This window comes from Loa loa, assembly GCF_000183805.2.
Source record: "Loa loa unplaced genomic scaffold supercont3.4, whole genome shotgun sequence".
Lineage (NCBI taxonomy): Eukaryota > Metazoa > Nematoda > Chromadorea > Rhabditida > Onchocercidae > Loa > Loa loa.
The window spans coordinates 6,783-23,749 of record NW_018108184.1 but is presented as its reverse complement, the minus strand read 5'-3'; the positions used below and the strand labels follow the sequence as shown (position 1 = coordinate 23,749).

Below are 16,967 nucleotides of genomic sequence, written 5' to 3'. Positions count from 1 at the left end.
TTTTTTTTTATTTATTTTTTTTTTTCAGTTCAAACATAACAATATGGATTTGGTAAGAATATGCTTAAAAACTATTCGCAGAGGAAAATTCTAGCATACCTGTTATGCACTTAAACAATAGAGCACAAACGATAACGACAACAAATCAAAATGGCCGATCTCGAAGCTGTTCTTGCAGATGTAAGCTATTTGATGGCTATGGAGAAATCCAGAAATCAGCCAGCTGCGCGAGCATCCAAAAAGATTATTCTTCCGGATCCGAGGTATATTTGTTTACATCAATTTTTGACGAGAAATTTAACGCTAATCGATGATTAATCTCATAAAAATTGTTGTCACAATGATTTTGCTATGATAGAAAATGAAACAAATTGCGGAAGATTTAAAATTTACAAAATTTGAATTTTGAAATTTTAAAATTTAGGAAATTTATGAAGTTTTATTAACAAAATTCAGAATTCATTGGTTTATTTGTATGATTTTATGCTTGCAGTGTTCGAAGTATTATGCAAAAGTATTTGGAGAAAACGGGTGAAATTAAATTCGAGCGGATATTCAGTCAACGCTTAGGCTTTTTATTGCTAAAAGATTTTGCGGACAATATTTGTGAAACGGCATGTCCACAAATTAAATTTTATGAAGCGGTAAACATATTTACCTTTTTTCTTTCTAGATCTTTTCACCTACAACTTTTACATTTCATATGAATTTGTCCATTTAATTGCAAGAGTGACTTTTTTTTCTTTTTAAATCAATTTTATTAAAATACTACTTTAATAATAGTAATAATCGAAACATCGATCCAAAATATCTTTTAAATTTCAAATGATACATTTATAAGCGATAGTTAACATTATTATCTCACCTCATTGATTTTAATCTTTGATAAATTAACTTCTCTAGATGCTTCTCTTTGAGATTACTCTAATTATTCATTGAGAATATAAAAGATAAAATTTATACAATAATTGATTAAAATATAAAAGGAAATTATTCAGATTTCATCTACAGCACTCATTACCAAATGATAATTGATAGAGATTATCAGTAATATTGATATATCTTTATTTAGATAAAGGAATATGAGAAGATGGGAACTGCCGAAGAGCGTTTAATTAAAGCTCGTGAAATCTATGATCACAACATTATGGTCGAAATGCTTGCCCATTCACATGTATAAATGTTTTAAGCGAAATTTAACAAATAAATTATATTGTCATTTTTAATAACTGATATATTACAATTTGATCAAATTTTTATCAAAATTATCTTTTCCTCTAAAACGTTTCTTTAATTTGAAGTTGAATTTGTCATCGTGATTAAACAAAATGTACGAATGGACATTGTTGTATACTGAAAGAAATGCATGCTTATTGCATGTGTCATGGATTTCATGAAGTGTAAGGTCTGGCAAATACTGGTTTCAATAAAATTGTCATTTCAGAATCAGGAAGAGGAAGGTCCCATTGCTTCCTTTTTCCAATCGATTAGGAATAATTATATTTAACAAGTTTAATTTGAAAACACACAATTTGACAAGTGGAATTACTGTGACTCCAAATGTGGAATACTACTGAAACTTATGCAAATATCGGACTTTACTAAATTTTGAAATAATTTGAGTATGATTTCACTTTATTTAATTTTAATTTCCTTAAAAGATTCCATAAATTTCGGTATACTTTATTACAGAATTACTCAAAAAGCTCTTTACAACATGTGCAAAGGAATTTAATGAAAAACAACGTACAACCGGATCTTTTTCAGGTAACATTGCGAGAAAAAAAAAAAATTTCATTATAGATAGGTAAAAGAAGAAGTACGACACATTGCTATCGAACATTCTCGTTAATTTCAATAAATTCATCAGATAATAAGGATTAACTCTGAGAGCATGATATATTGTATAGTTGTGGAAGTATCGAACATAAGAATAGGAAATATTGATGGGTAAAATTAAATATAATGATAGGTGATAATGCAGTGATAATATATTGATAATCCATTTGATAAGTTCGACGGATTTGATAATATCCTTAGCTAATCATAATAGCTTATCTGATGAATTCGACAACTTGAATAGCATCCTTAGCCTTTTGAATGATGTAATTAATTTGATAGCATAAAATATGATTTCAGCCATATGTGCTTGAAATATACGAACAATTGAAAGGTGACATCTTTCAAAAATTCTTAGAAAGGTAAGTAATTATGTCTGTTGAAATGGTAAATGTGGAAAGACTGCAATTCATGTTTGAGATTTTAAATGTGAAAAATTAATCTGAATTTTACGGAATTCCACTTCCTGCTCATTTTGTCTAACAATTTACCTTTTTTTTTTCTTTCACAACTGTTATACAATCCATAAAATATCTTAGTACTGATAATGAATTTGGATGAGTCAAAGTATGTTGTAATATCAGTTGCGGAAGGCTCTGATAAACCAACTCTGATAGAGTTATTCTTCTAAGTATCAATATATTATACTATTATGCTATAGTCTGGCATAGTTATGAACTAATTTTTGAAATAATATTTGAAGTTTGATTTCTTTCATAAAGTAATAAGCCATGAACGAATAGCCTTAATCATTCACTCTCTCTATATTAGGCCCGAAAAAAATAGCCTGAGAAGTAGACAATGTACTGCTATAGTAGTTTCTTTTGATTGGAGTAAAATCCATGATCCAGATAAATGGTGATACATTGTCTCTTCCATGTTTGCTATTTGTTATGATGAAAATATTTCAAAATTTAGATGTTAAAGTTTAAATTTCACATTCATTTTTTGCCTCTTTCATTAATATTTCAGTGATAAATTCACGCGATTTTGTCAGTGGAAAAATTTAGAGCTGAATATGCAATTATCAGTGAACGATTTTTCGGTACATCGAATAATTGGACGTGGCGGCTTTGGTGAGGTATATGGATGCCGTAAGGCAGATACAGGCAAAATGTAATTATTTGTTATAAGTACATCTAGGAACATTATTTGCAAATAATATATACACTTCCAGTTGCATATATTTTATTTACATGCATTAAGCTCTAATTCCTAGCTTGATTCATTTTCATTTTCTTTTGGCTTACCCTAATGCCTATATGTTTGGATTATTTGGCTAATTTCATTTCTTTATTAACAGATCTCCCATTTCGCATCCAATACATCTGTTTGTTTCAAAATTGAAAAGAATAAAAATAGTAAAAAAAAAACAAAATCTGAGCGTTAATTTTAGTTAAAAGTCAAACATTGTTTTGCAGTATTAATGTATTGGATTAACAGCTGCATACTTTTTAGAAATGCAATTAATTGGATGTATTAATTGCCTAAATGAAAGCTTGAAACTTGGTATCAATTTGTTTCTTAATAGACATTTGTCATATAAATGATACATTCAATGATGATTTACAAGTTAAGTGAACTTATTTCTTTTTTTTTTTTTTTTTTGTCAGGTATGCAATGAAATGTTTGGATAAGAAAAGGATTAAGATGAAACAAGGTGAAACGCTTGCACTTAATGAACGTATCATGCTTAGTCTTGTTAGCACTGGAGTAAGCTTTTATATCTTTTTCTAAATCCAAAAAAAAAATCCGGAAATAGAAAAATTCAGGAAATAGGATAAGATGTGTGAAGAAATTCCCAGACTTCAAATAATTTTATTGCTTGTGTCTATTAATAGTACTAAAAATAATCTTATTAAATGATACTTTTAATTGAAACAAAAATATAATTTGAAGAGAAGAAATGATGATGGATAAATTCATAGGATGAAATTAATTTTTTTTTTCCCTTTTAAAAATGGCATTTTTTATATCAAGAAAAATATTTGGTAAAAAATATGAAATGATTGAAAGCTATTGAAATAATGAATTTTAAAAGTATATCATCACATTTCTTGTCAACTTTAATGGTTCAAGAGAGAAAATGCAAAGGGTCTACCATTAGGATCGATCAAAATCCCAGATAATAATGTTTCTTTTTCTTCCTCTCCCGTTGCAGTGTTTTCTTGACTCTCATCATTTGGACAATTTATAGGATTTGAATATTTGAATTATTCCTTATGTTAAGCTGAAATAATATACTGGAATAGAAATAACTGTAAAATAGAAAAATCAAAATAAAATAGGAACAAAACTAGGAAAACTCGTTCACCTCCTTATTTTTTTTTCTCGATTATTTAATTATACTTGCTTTATTTGATCACTTGCATAATTACGTTTCCATCTAAGCTTTCATATCTTTGTTTTTCATACCTTAATCACAACTATCTGATCAATCAATTGTCCATTGAATAAAGAATTGTGATAGTTTTTTTTTTGATTAAAATTTCAAACAAACAATGACAATTTTCAAATTCATTACTGCACATTGAAATATTTTCTTGTTAAAATATTTAGAAAGACTGTCCGTTTATTGTTTGTATGACATATGCATTTCAATCACCTGATAAGCTGTGTTTTGTACTTGATCTCATGAATGGTGGCGATCTACATTATCACCTCAGTCAACATGGTGTCTTTTCCGGTAAGTTCAACATTACTTCTCAGTTCTTTTGTTTCTTCCAGTAAATGCTTTCCTTCCGATTATATAAACAGAAATTTTTACCTATCTGGATATTTCATCTCATCGTAAAATTAAAAACTGTAGTGGTTGAATATTACAAAAGTTTTCATTGGGCTAATTAAAAGATATGATGTTTGCCGGAGGATTAAATTTAGATTAAAAAGTAGCCTGGTAGCTTAGTCAATCATTTATTGTCATTATTAGCAAATGAGCTGAACAGGCGTATTTCTACTCATCATAACTACGAGTTTTTTTGATACATTGCAGAATGTGAGGTAATATTTTATGCAGCAGAAGTAATCCTTGGCTTGGAGCATATGCATAATCGTTCTGTAGTGTACCGAGACTTGAAACCGGCTAACATCCTATTGGATGAAAATGGACACGTACGTGTTTCCGATCTTGGTCTAGCATGTGATTTTTCGAAGAAGAAGCCACATGCCAGTGTGTAAGTGTCTTTACCAGAGTATTGCTCAATTATTTGTTAGCCAAGCTTAATAAGTGTTAAGGAATGCTTGACGATATGAAATTCTCTTATGAAGATCTAGTTCATCGTTGAGAATAAATGTATTACAGCGGAACGCACGGGTATATGGCTCCGGAAGTGCTTGCAAAAGGTGTTGCGTACGATTCTTCCGCTGATTGGTTCTCATTTGGCTGCATGCTATATAAACTGCTCAAAGGACATAGTCCCTTCCGGCAGCATAATTCTAAGCCGGGCATTAAGGTAAAAATGATTGAAATGTTTGAATATATTTATTCAGACTGAATGTATTTTTCAATGCACCATTTCAATATTCCATTTTATTACGCTATCTTATGAGAAATAGTTGAATGATCTTAAAAGCTTTCAAGTAAGCCAAGATTAGCTGAAATTAAAGGATGGATAAAGATTGGGTACTTTGTTAATTGGTATTTTGTCGCTGTATGAATGATCCAGAGAATACTAATTTTAATAAATTATTATTTAAATGAAAAAAATTGTTTTATTTCAATTTGTCTTCAGACGCTTTACTCAAAAAAATCAGGAATTTTTTAGGAAAATATGATTTTAAAACATTATCTATATATGTCAAAGTTTTGCAGAACAATGATACGGAGAAAATGTTGATAACTCATGATATTGATCTCTCTGATGCTGGATTTTCACCGGAATGCCGAGATTTGATAGAAGGCTTACTGAAACATAATGTTCCGGATAGGCTTGGATGCCATGGAAGGGGGTTTGTGTTGTGGAAAAATAGATAAACGAACAGTATCAAAAGTGAATTTGCGAGACTACTGAAGGACGGGGGACGGGTATACCAATATAATACACCCGCGGCAATAAAGAAATTAATGAAAATTTCGCAATTATATACAGCAAATTATAAAAAAATATATTTTATAATATCAAAAAATATTTGCTAAAAAAATGAAAGCAAAGAAAGTTAGAATGAAGAGCTGAATGTTTCGGATGGCCAATATGGTTCGGGAGATCTTTTGACTACTTGCGGGGATATGATTTTAGGATAGATAGTCTTTGCAAAAGAGATCCATAATGTTAGCTCATCTGACCCGATATTAGCTAAATAAGAGATATGCATATATCTAAAAAGAACTCTCGATACAGTAGTCGGTTCATGGAATCCTAAATTAAATAGTATTTCAGGCCAGAAGAAGTGAAAGAACATCCATTTTTTGTTTCGATAGATTGGCAAACGGTATATTTAAGACGGATGCCACCACCAATTATACCACCAAGAGGTGAAGTAAATGCAGCCGATGCTTTTGACATTGGTAATTTTGACGATGATGAAGTGAAAGGTATTAAAGTAAGGCTTCCTTTTTGTTTTGCTTTTCAGTTTGCCTAAGCTTTCATTTAATTTGATACATTTTAAGACAACAATTAACATGAATTATTTAGATGGAAAGCTGACTTTTGGAATAGTTCCAGAAATTAGAAAATCCTGAGCAATCAGAAACAAAAAATGGAAATAATTAAAAAAGGGTTCAATAGATTTTGAGTAATTATCAATGTATATATCCTTTTCCTGCTAAATTTAATCTTCGCAAAATGTCGGATTAAATAAAATTAATTATGATTCTTTAGCATTGTGACATTGTATTCTTAAAACTTCATATAACTGGAGATGTTATTGTATATTGTCGTACGTTAAATCGATTAGACCAAATCGAATCCTGAATCCTGAACTTTTCTGAGGATTGCGGATGTACATATGCTATTATATGCTATTGATTTTCCATCATCATAATTGCTGTTATATTATTTTAATACTAATTTTCTTGTTAACCATCGATTTATATATTACTCGTAATTCCATTATTTTTAAGTTTATCAATTTGAAAATAATGATTTCAAGGAATTCTTCCTTTAGCTAACCGAAACCGACAGTAGATTGTACAAAGATTTCAATATAACAATTTCGGAACGATGGCAGAATGAAATAGCAGATACAATTTTCGAAGTGGTAAATCAGGATGCTGATAAAGCTGAGAGTAAGAAACGAGCTAAGCAACGAGCTAAACTTGGTAGTGATGAAAAAGGTGAGAAGTTTAATTAGATAATAAAACGATATAAACCAGTGATTTATTATTTTTCTTTCAGATTCGGATGTAATCATACATGGTTATATCAAAAAACTGGGTGGACCATTTACATCTGCATGGCAAACTCGTTATGGAAAACTTTACCCAAGTCGACTTGAGCTTTACCCGGAATCACTTAATGGTAAACCGGAGGTAAATAATAATTTACTTACTTTCATATTATTTTCTCGTCTACAAGAGTAACGGAATTTGACTATGAATTCGTTGTAGGAACGATGCAAAAAATGTGTAAATTATTTTTTAACAGATTTTCTGCAAAAATTTTTTTCACACAATCATAAATCTTGAATAATTTAGAATTTTTCCACTTTTTATCTTGACTTTCCATTTTAAGTTTTAACTGACCTTAAGTAATGTTTTTCTTTTTTTTTAATTTGACATTCAAGTAATGATTTCAGCTAGTATTTATGGATCAAATTGAGGATGTCGCTGTAGATTTACATAATGTCAAAGGAGAGCATTCAGTGGTGATAAAGTTGAAAGAGGGTTTTAAAGAGACAAAACTGATTCTTACTAATCAGGTTTACTTATGTTTCACTCATTCTATCTTCTTCTGCTGGATATATTTTTCAAAAGAATTTGGAAACAGCTCAAATTTAATTACGTCCTACAAAGTCCAAGATACTGAGACTTCAGTATCCTGAGGCTTAACATACTAAATTTGAACAGTTGCGAAATTTGAATTAAATTCAAAACCAAACTCCAACAATTTTAGGATGAAATATCGCTAGGTGAATGGCACACCTCACTTAGAACTGCTCATCGGGTATCTTCCGAGTTATTGCAAAGAATGGGCCGTAAAGCAATCAAAATATATGGAGTAAATCATGATCCAATGCTGGAGGATAATGAACGTATAACATCCGTTACGAAAGCGCTTTTGAATCGAACAACTTCCTTTGATTCTGGAGTATAATCTCTGATTGCTGCAATAATTTTAGCGAAATGCTTTTCTCATGTAAACCTTATTTGTACTTCCGAAGACATCTGGGCTGACGTGAGTAGCAATGACGGAAGAAGTACCTTTAGGATCAGATTAAGGAGATTTTAAATTAAAGTAGCTGTTGAATAAAGTTTGTAATTTTCCATCTCACTCTAACCACTTTATCTATTGGACTTCTCATTCTCAGGCAATATGTGTGCATAAATGAAGATGTGGGGAACAGAAAGGGTCATTAAATGAAAAAATTTTTTTTTAAAAATAATTGCAAATAACAGAATTTATTATTCAATCTAGCACTTTTTATTTCCTAGCACATATGCAGTATTGATTTCAAATGCAGAAAAAAGTATTTCGAAAATACAAAACAGCAGATTCTGCAATATATCTTGATGACTGCGATTCACATCTCTTAGTTACGTCTGAACCCAAATACTAGTCTATGTATACCTTTATTTAATTTGGAACAAATGTTTCGTTCTGTTCGTTGATTTTGTTGTTTCAAAAAAGAAGTTTTGATTTGGTCTCATTGTGATAGATATTATTTTATTAGATGAAGTTTAACTGTCGGAATTATAGTTAACTTGTACTAGCACATGCGATTCGTTAATATTCGTATTCGTATTTCGTAACTGTTATTCTTAAGTAAACTACTAATTTCCAATCTTTGATCTGAGCATACATCATTCTATTCATAACTTCTGTAATGATTCGCAACAGCCATGAAATCCTTTTATTTTGTACTGTAATTAAGCCAAATAAAGCATACACTGCTTAAAATTGGATCACGATATAAGACTTAAAATCTATTCTCTCTCCTATCTTCCAATTATTTTCTTTGTTCCTCTACTATGAACGACTTTCTCTATTCTCAATCTCATGTTCGTTTCTCCTGCCTTTATTAAAAATAAGCGGGATAACATAAAGCATAAACGTTGGCCGATCAATCCTACCGGTTTGAAATGGCACACAATTGCCACTGTTCATAACAGAGGACATTAGGAAAAGAGGAAAAAGTTGGCATTCATTTAATACAATGCAGCAGGCCAGTGATTAGAGTAATAACTCATAATTCTGACTTACTACACGTACTTTCGTCTTGAAAAGCAATTATGAAACCCATTCATACAAGTTATGACATGAAAGGAATAATGGCCAGTGCAGTAGCGTTAAATCATGCTAATGTAGCCATTAGACAGGTCGTCGCCTAGATCTTAATTTTGAAACAATCCTATGAGTAGAATAAACTCACTCATTAAATAGCATCTGTCTGCAAGATGAAAAAGTTCAATATATTTTCTGAAGTAGCATCAGCTCATGATTGTTCGGAGAACGTCGTACATATTGATATTGACAGGGTTACAATAAGATCAACTGTTTCAAAAGATCCTCAACATTTAAGAACTTTAAAAAAAAAAAATGAAGAAATGACACAGAACTTCTTATACATCATTTTCCTCCTTAATCCACTCAAAAAATTCCAAAGCATGACTGAATTTGAAAGTTTTTCTTCTCTTTTAAATTAAGAAATAGTAGAACAAATAAATGATCTACGCGTGCTGATGTCTGAAGTCAAACAAAAATTTCATATGGAAATAGGGTGAAATTATTGATTCTGTTCATCGTCTTCATCAGCTACTTCTTCGTCAATCTCTTCCAAATCATCTATTTCTTGCAGTAAAGTGCTTCCAGAGATAACATTTGGTACAGAACGCATTTGCGTAAATACAGACTAAAATGAATTCAAGAAGACTCTTCTTTTGCGTAGAAAAAAGAAACCATACATAGTGGAAGAACTACACTTATTGTTATATGAAAGCGAATCGATCACCTGTGCATTAAGACGTGATTCTAGCCTTGAAAGCAAAACTTCATCAACCGCATCTGTACAAGGAATTGCCCATGCTGGTTCATCCCATCGTAATGGTACTGCCGGAAAATGCATCGGATACATAAACGCCATATCTCTCCTTGAATCAAAGATCGTTGAAACAAGGACAGTAAATCGATAATAAGAATGCACTGAAATTGAAACACAACGAACTCGACGCTTTCAACTATAACTCGCATACAATATTACCTTCATTTCGAATATGCTCCTTTGTTTTATATGATTTAAGGTCCTTTTAAATTAAAATTACATGTATTTCATGTAACGAGGACCGAAGTTTGGGACGCTAATAACATCACGCCAAAGAAGTATTAAAAATCGTTTATTTCGGAATTTTGATGAATTCAAGCTAATGTAGAAGATGACAGATGTTAGTATCAGTAATAAAATAACTGCAACAAAATGGAGAAGAAGGATATAAGCAACATGTGAAAGTGAGAGGTAATGAAAAACAACGTACAACCCGATGCACCACAAGTAACTCAGATACTCATATTAGGTGGTTCCTCTCCCAACACCATGGATAAAATAAGCAACGATAACAATTTGTAATAAAATTTACAGAACAGTAAATATAATGGTTATTCCAATAAAACAGTCGTAAGCAAATTTGAGACATCTTAATCTTACGGATGATATTAGAATTCTGAGCAGTTTATAACGATGCAAATTCGTCTTTGTAATCGGTCGGCTCTTCGCCCTCGGCCAGCAATTTCCCCACAACAGGATATTTGTCTACAACAAGGAAATATGCAGCAATAAAATTAATCTGACTACATACTCCTGGGGAGTAGAAATTAAGCAGATAAACAGATAGTTTTGACGAATAAATTACATTAATTATTGCATTTGCTAACAATCGCTCGCTTGTTAACTAAATTTATATTTAATACGTCTAAATGTGAAATTTAAATCACTAAACATTTTGAAAATTACGATTCGTAAGCAAATATAGTAATCTGATAAATGAGATAAACCATGAAACTTACACATGAATGACTGCATCCATTCTTTCGCTGTATTAAGATCCAAATCCGAAACGTCCCTTAGGTCATCTGGAGTATCTTTGACCAAAGTGACGTCCATCGTCGCCAATGCTCGCGTCGCATCGTGACCTGCCAATTTAGCATATGCACCTTCAGGGCCATAAAATAAGCTTCCTTTCGTCACATCAAATACCTACAAAACTTTTCGTTCCCAAAACCACTAGTTTCAGTTATTTAGCATAATATGGCACCATGAGTAGAATCAGAGGATAGATTAGAACTTCCATTTTAAATACTGCGATGCAGTGTTCGGCTGATGAGTTGGATCCTCTTCCCAATAATTCCACTTTACTCTCGTTTTTTGTGGAACAAAATAAATTTCGAACCAAACATGAATAAAAAATTAGAGAGATAATTAGTCCAACCATTTGGTTAAACGATAAAAATTGAGTCATGACCATACAGTATTGGTTCGGATAATCATGCCAAACCTACCAACACAGAAGCGGTATCAAATTTGTGTGGTTAAGAATTCCAGAAGAATCTAAATCTTACCGTCCCACAAATAGCCATAAGAATTCGTTCATTTCGTACGCCGTCAAATGGTAGCAACTCTTCCACAGTGAAATCCCTCTTCTGCATGGGTGGAAGACCATCCGGAGCATCCTCTTCCTCTCCCTCATCCGGACGTACGTCTTTTGTGGACTTCTTCAAGAACACTACACAAATCACGTAAACCACGAATACGAATACCACCACATCCCATCCTCCTAATTCTGTGACATCGCCGAGACCGATCATATTGTCAGATATATGAATACTTTTTGCAACGCGGTATGATTGCGCAACAAACTCATCCCAGGTATTCTGGACAACATTGATTTGGCGGCCTATTTCAAATTGGAATTGTAATTAAATTCCAAGAACTTCCACGATATATTATCACTGATATCGGCTTCCTTCTTCCCGGTAACTCCCCAGTTTGTTTACTGGTAAAGAGATACTGTTTAGCAAGATGACATAACTAACATCCCAACTTTTCATTATATTCAATGATCTAAAGTAATTATCCTAACGTTTTGAAGTGGTAGTGAGAATGTAAAGGACAACTTCACCAGACAAGAAGACAACTTCGCACCAATCGATCAATGACTTTATCAGTTAAGTTTGAAAATGATATTTGGCAATTTCTTTTCTTTTTGTTGTCAGGATATTATTGTCGCCTGCTGTCTATTGAATTAAATGATTGATTACGAGAAGTACTTTTCCTATCATGTAAAGGTTCTAGTTTGAGCAGAAAGAACATTACTCAATACCTGGAAAAGTTGCGAAAAGTTCACCCTCATATCATTCAATTGCCAATAGCAATAATTTAATTATTCCTCCCAGTTAATACTCTTAAACTGTAGTGGGGATAACTATTGCATATTGCAAACTGAAAAGTTCTGGATGGGAAATTTGAGTTAATCGAAAGTTCTGATTGTAATCACTGAACAAACTATCATAGTACTGAATGATACATCAAAGGGAAAAAGGCGAAACTATCAGATGGTTAGAATAATTTTCCTTCCTTTATTGCTACTGAAAATGCCAATGTTCGTGGAGCACTTTTGCGGAATTGTTCCACTTCGATCGAAAACGCTATTTTTAACTTGTCAAATGCATTGTGACATACATCTATTTTGTTGCGATCGCTACACAACTGAATTTTGCTTTATCATCTTAGTAACACGGCATTCATTTGATTATACCATCGAGCATTTGTCGATTATGTTAGTATTCAGCTGTTGGTAAGAGAGAAAAAATGGAGTCATATATCCACGGAGATCAGTGATAAATAAAGGAAAAAAATAGATTATAATTTCAGCAAGCATTGTTTGCAAGTTATTAACCAGGAACAACAAAAAGGAAAAAGAATCTTTAGTGTTATTGGTGTAAATGTGGCCAAATTATTGTGATCGTAAGTATTATTGTTACTGTTGTTATTGTTATTCCTGTTCCTGCTTTTGTCATTGTTGCTTTGCGTTTTATTATGACAATGTAGCTATAATAGCAGTAATTTCTTCCGCTAAACAGACGAATACCATCTTGTACTGTTCGCAAGTTTCCACCAAACCCGGACGCTGATCACGCAAATGCTCCAGTGAACCTGCTACATTCAGTTCTTTTACACCTGTAAAAATTTTTTTTCTTGAATTTATGGTGATTTTCAGATGCGGTCTATGTTTTAGCTATTTTTAGATGGCACCTTAAACAAAATCTCCGCAGTTATTATTAATTTCAATACGTTACGTGGTTTTCTGGATCTTAAAGCAATTTTTTTGATATTATTAGTCTGCATATTTGGATATTAATGGTTGGGTAATAAACAACAAATAGACTGACCTTTTGAACATAACTGTATATTCAACTAAATATTTCTGATTTGCAAATAACTCGTGATAAAATTATACCTCTGGTAACTCGATTCAGTATCATATCGAGCAGACAGAATGCACCAGTTCGTCCGATACCATCCGTACAATGTACAACGATTGGGGCTGCCCGTCCACGATACGATTTATTGATCTTTCTGCAAAACTGCCATAAAGTTTTATTTTAATTTCTAAAAACTTTTCGAAATGTGACTGACGTGTAATTTACTTAATCTTGTCTTGTATTTCAGCATATACAAGCGTGGCGATGGAAAAATCTATATAAAATTTCTTACGCTACAGAATTTTATCACATGCATGTTTTACAGTACGACTCCTTCCGCGCTTTTCCTCTTTTTTTTTTACAATGATAATCCTTCACGTAAATTTGAATACAACATTGGCAAGATCGCTCAAAACTAAAAACAATTCGACAACAGAATAAAAAAAAGTGAAATTTTTTTTTCTGCTGATTGAATTTTCTGTTTTTCACAGGATAAAAAAAAATTCACTGTTATGGTCAGTAGTATGTATATGTATGGGAGCAGAGAAAGGTCAAATGTAAGAAGGATAACGATGGTTGGTGGAACGAACGACGCTTCCCGTCCATCACTTTTGTGACTATGCAATTATTCGAGAACAAAATTGCTAATCCACAAAAATGATCGACGAGTGGAGGCGTCTTATCCAGGAAAATTGTGGTGAAAATGAAATATGCAGACAATCGGTTATTTGTCAACAGATACTGTTACCAAAATAGTACGATTGAAATGTTTGTTCAATTTGTGTCCTTACGAACAACGCTGGAATCACTTTTCCGACAATACTAAAGTGCAGCGGATAAAAGATGACCTCTACGCTGTCTTTGATATGTGAAGTTCCGGTTTTAAATGCCATCCAGAACAGGAAGCCGGAACAATTTATTTGCTTGAAAGAATTTTTAAAAATATCAGTGAAAAACTGATACATATATTAAAAAAAATATATCAGTCGCTGACTGCGATGAGGATAGTCTTTAAATCGGATCGTCAAATTTTTTTGACTGATACATTCACATACTTCCTAGTGTTCTATTTAGACAGTTTAAAGCAGATGTTGAAGTTGCTATGTTTTTTGGGGAAGTTATAGGCTTATTAAAACGGAACCTGCGAAAATCGAGTAGAGCTTTTGTATTCGGTGGAACTCCACTTTTGGGCCATGTCAAGAAGTGAAACTGAGTTACAGTTCGAGTCTCGTTCGTTCTCAAATTTTTTAAGTAAAATGATCGCACTAAATAGTCTTCGCTCCAAATGTGCTCCGATACCAAATGAATCTGCAGAAAATTATATAAAATTAATATTTTCGCCAATAAATGCTTTGTTAGGTAACGGTGCATCCTTGTTCTCTCATGTTCTTTTCAAAGTTATGAATGATAGCACAATGTTCTGGAGCTCCATTTACCGAACATTAATTTTGGGATTCTTGTAAAAACTGAAATTTGCAACATACTTTACGAGTAACTAAGTGTGAAATTGACGCAGATGCTCTTCAATTTGACTCATTGCATCATGATTTGCTCAAATGACAGAACTATTAGATAAATATGAAAACGTTATGTACGTGAAGTGTAACACGTTCATATTAATATGTAATCTTGTTACTTGTCCAGAAGCAATGTTTTTTACATAAATTTCTTTCGTTCACTCTCTTTAGCTCAATTTGTCCTATTCGCTATTTTCCTTCAGCACAGGAAAAAGTGTTTTAACAAATTTGAAATAAAAAACTAACTTCGAAAGATCCATATATTTGTGAACCACTTTCAGGCCAATATTTGAGGCATTGTCCTTCTTCTTGGTCATTGTTGTTTGCTAGGTTCACAATCAGCACAGTAGCCTGAGGTTTAAAATATTATCTCTGCGAGATCATGTCACATTTTTATATGTCACACCAAAATACACCGTGAAATTAAAATTCACATTTATAAAACACAAAATAATTGTATATATTGAAGCACATAATTTGCAAATTACCAGTGCAAAAATTAAATGTACTAAATCAAGATATACATTGAAATCAAGGGAAAGAGTGGCTGACTCATTAAATTTGGAAAAATTACTTGACTGATTTATTATCATAATAACGCATAAGCCTTGTCTAAATCTTTAACATGGTGACGTCGAAAGAAATTTTTTCCACTTCTGAATTTTTACATAACCTTGATTATTGAATAAATAGTTTGTGTCTTACATTGAATTTTGACCCTATGCACTTTTTAAATTAGTTTTGTTAACTTATTTCGTTTTTTATGGTTACTTCCCATGCTCTCCGCCATCAATTAAAGGAATGTAACTTGTGAAATTAGATATCAGGAGGCTCAAATTTATACCTAGCTTATCTCTTGTTAGCTAACTTCCCATGTTTTTGAAATGTCTACTTGATACTACAGGTAGTTTTATGAATGAAAAAAATGAAATTTGAAAATAAAAGTTATGATATTATCAATCATTGGAGCAACACCCAATGTAACCATGATATAATGACGAAAACTTGAGGTAATAAGATTAAGATGTATTTAGGCACGGGATGGCTATAACTGATAGTAGGTGATAAGCGAGAAAGGTTAAGTTCGCTTTAAAGAGAGTTACTGTGAAATACAAGGACGATAGAAACAGAGAGGGGTATTGAAGTGATGATACAAAACGATCAATTGATAATCCAGCTAGATTAAGTTTAAGGATAATCTGAAAGCATGACTAACTTGTTCCCAAATCATTTGCCAGAAATCGGCAATGGTTTCTGGAAGTGGTGATTGTGTGGCGATGTAATTAGCTTGTTTCGGATCGCAGTCATGAATTGCTGATGCATTGATGTATGTTGAATCATTTACTACGTTACAAATACTGACCAGTGTATCGTCATCTAGAATGCATTAATTAAACCATATTGGTGGGTATATTTGTCAATGTAAAAATCCAGAACTATATTGTAAATTTTTGGGAGCATTTCAGTCTTTCATTCATATATCATTTTACATTCTACAACCAATATATTTCACTTTCTGCATGGAAAAATTTTTAATGAGATTGTGCTTTTCTATCGTCTATCAATGGATCACTTTCAACGCATCCAAATTAGTCTTACCTGTTGAAGTAGTTAAGTATAAAATCTTAAAATTTAATTCATTTTTTCACAGTTTTTATTTCGTTTAAAAGGAACCGATTAAGTGTAACTAATGGGATCACCCCAATTAACCAATGATCATTCAGTTTAGTAACTTTTCCTCAGATAGCAGTCCTGCTAACAAACGCAAAGCAGACGCTGTCCAAAGTAGTATTTTTGAAAGACTTTCGGTGCTTTGTATATCAGCTTTAACAGGCTTGTACTTTTGCTATAATAATAGAATTTATAAGAAAATATCCCATTGTGTAGCGATCGATATCATCCACTGTTCATCTCAATCTTAAAAAGACATCCAGCTCGGACTTAATTAGAACTATATCCAAATGATGGAGAAATTAGCTATGTGAAAAGGAAATAGCTTCAAGCATCTGTCATTGTCATGTTTAGGCCCTTACACTTCCAT

General features: G+C 32.2%; 4 protein-coding genes across 4 annotated transcripts in view; 1 reads left to right on the top strand and 3 right to left on the bottom strand.

The window, feature by feature from the left end:
* The first annotated feature begins 22 nt into the window (after positions 1-22).
* Positions 23-8,338, top strand: LOAG_06661 (AGC/GRK/BARK protein kinase). The gene is made up of 16 exons (XM_003142197.2): positions 23-263; positions 494-644; positions 1,073-1,174; positions 1,693-1,767; positions 2,140-2,201; positions 2,812-2,955; positions 3,453-3,552; positions 4,399-4,525; positions 4,832-5,012; positions 5,141-5,291; positions 5,651-5,787; positions 6,216-6,378; positions 6,943-7,111; positions 7,173-7,306; positions 7,573-7,695; positions 7,890-8,338. The coding sequence occupies exons 1-16, from the start codon at positions 151-153 to the stop codon at positions 8,088-8,090; spliced, it is 2,133 nt and encodes a 710-aa protein (XP_003142245.1). The 5' UTR covers positions 23-150; the 3' UTR covers positions 8,091-8,338.
* An 870-nt stretch (positions 8,339-9,208) lies between these two features.
* On the bottom strand, positions 9,209-10,090 carry LOAG_06660 (hypothetical protein). The gene is made up of 2 exons (XM_003142196.2): positions 9,946-10,090; positions 9,209-9,846 (listed from the first exon to the last, which is right to left on the bottom strand). The coding sequence occupies exons 1-2, from the start codon at positions 10,075-10,077 to the stop codon at positions 9,721-9,723; spliced, it is 258 nt and encodes an 85-aa protein (XP_003142244.1). The 5' UTR covers positions 10,078-10,090; the 3' UTR covers positions 9,209-9,720.
* Positions 10,091-10,324: 234 nt separating this feature from the next.
* On the bottom strand, positions 10,325-11,847 carry LOAG_06659 (hypothetical protein). Its single transcript, XM_003142195.2, has 3 exons — positions 11,547-11,847; positions 10,995-11,184; positions 10,325-10,740 (listed from the first exon to the last, which is right to left on the bottom strand). The coding sequence occupies exons 1-3, from the start codon at positions 11,790-11,792 to the stop codon at positions 10,661-10,663; spliced, it is 516 nt and encodes a 171-aa protein (XP_003142243.1). The 5' UTR covers positions 11,793-11,847; the 3' UTR covers positions 10,325-10,660.
* Positions 11,848-12,693: 846 nt separating this feature from the next.
* LOAG_16450 (CBR-IDA-1 protein) overlaps positions 12,694-16,967 on the bottom strand; it is a 9,842-nt gene continuing 5,568 nt past the window's right edge. Inside the window, exons 11-15 of the mRNA XM_020449102.1 lie at positions 16,143-16,303; positions 15,173-15,277; positions 14,551-14,717; positions 13,445-13,563; positions 12,694-13,164 (exon numbers count right to left, since the gene is read on the bottom strand). Coding sequence (XP_020307415.1) covers positions 13,022-13,164; positions 13,445-13,563; positions 14,551-14,717; positions 15,173-15,277; positions 16,143-16,303 — 695 coding nt within the window. The 3' untranslated portion in view covers positions 12,694-13,021. The remainder of the gene's footprint in view (positions 13,165-13,444; positions 13,564-14,550; positions 14,718-15,172; positions 15,278-16,142; positions 16,304-16,967) is intronic.

Excerpts from the sequence above, each read along its gene's own strand:
- LOAG_06661 (XM_003142197.2), top strand. The coding sequence starts at position 151 with ATGGCCGATCTCGAAGCTGTTCTTGCAGATGTAAGCTATTTGATGGCT. Across the intron at positions 264-493 it reads ATTATTCTTCCGGATCCGAG|TGTTCGAAGTATTATGCAAA; the intron begins GTATATTTGTTT and ends TTATGCTTGCAG. Across the intron at positions 7,112-7,172 it reads ACTTGGTAGTGATGAAAAAG|ATTCGGATGTAATCATACAT; the intron begins GTGAGAAGTTTA and ends TTTTTCTTTCAG.
- LOAG_06660 (XM_003142196.2), bottom strand. The coding sequence starts at position 10,077 with ATGGCGTTTATGTATCCGATGCATTTTCCGGCAGTACCATTACGATGG. Across the intron at positions 9,847-9,945 it reads AATCACGTCTTAATGCACAG|TCTGTATTTACGCAAATGCG; the intron begins GTGATCGATTCG and ends AATTCATTTTAG.
- LOAG_06659 (XM_003142195.2), bottom strand. The coding sequence starts at position 11,792 with ATGATCGGTCTCGGCGATGTCACAGAATTAGGAGGATGGGATGTGGTG. Across the intron at positions 11,185-11,546 it reads TTATGGCTATTTGTGGGACG|GTATTTGATGTGACGAAAGG; the intron begins GTAAGATTTAGA and ends AAAGTTTTGTAG. Across the intron at positions 10,741-10,994 it reads ATGGATGCAGTCATTCATGT|ACAAATATCCTGTTGTGGGG; the intron begins GTAAGTTTCATG and ends TCCTTGTTGTAG.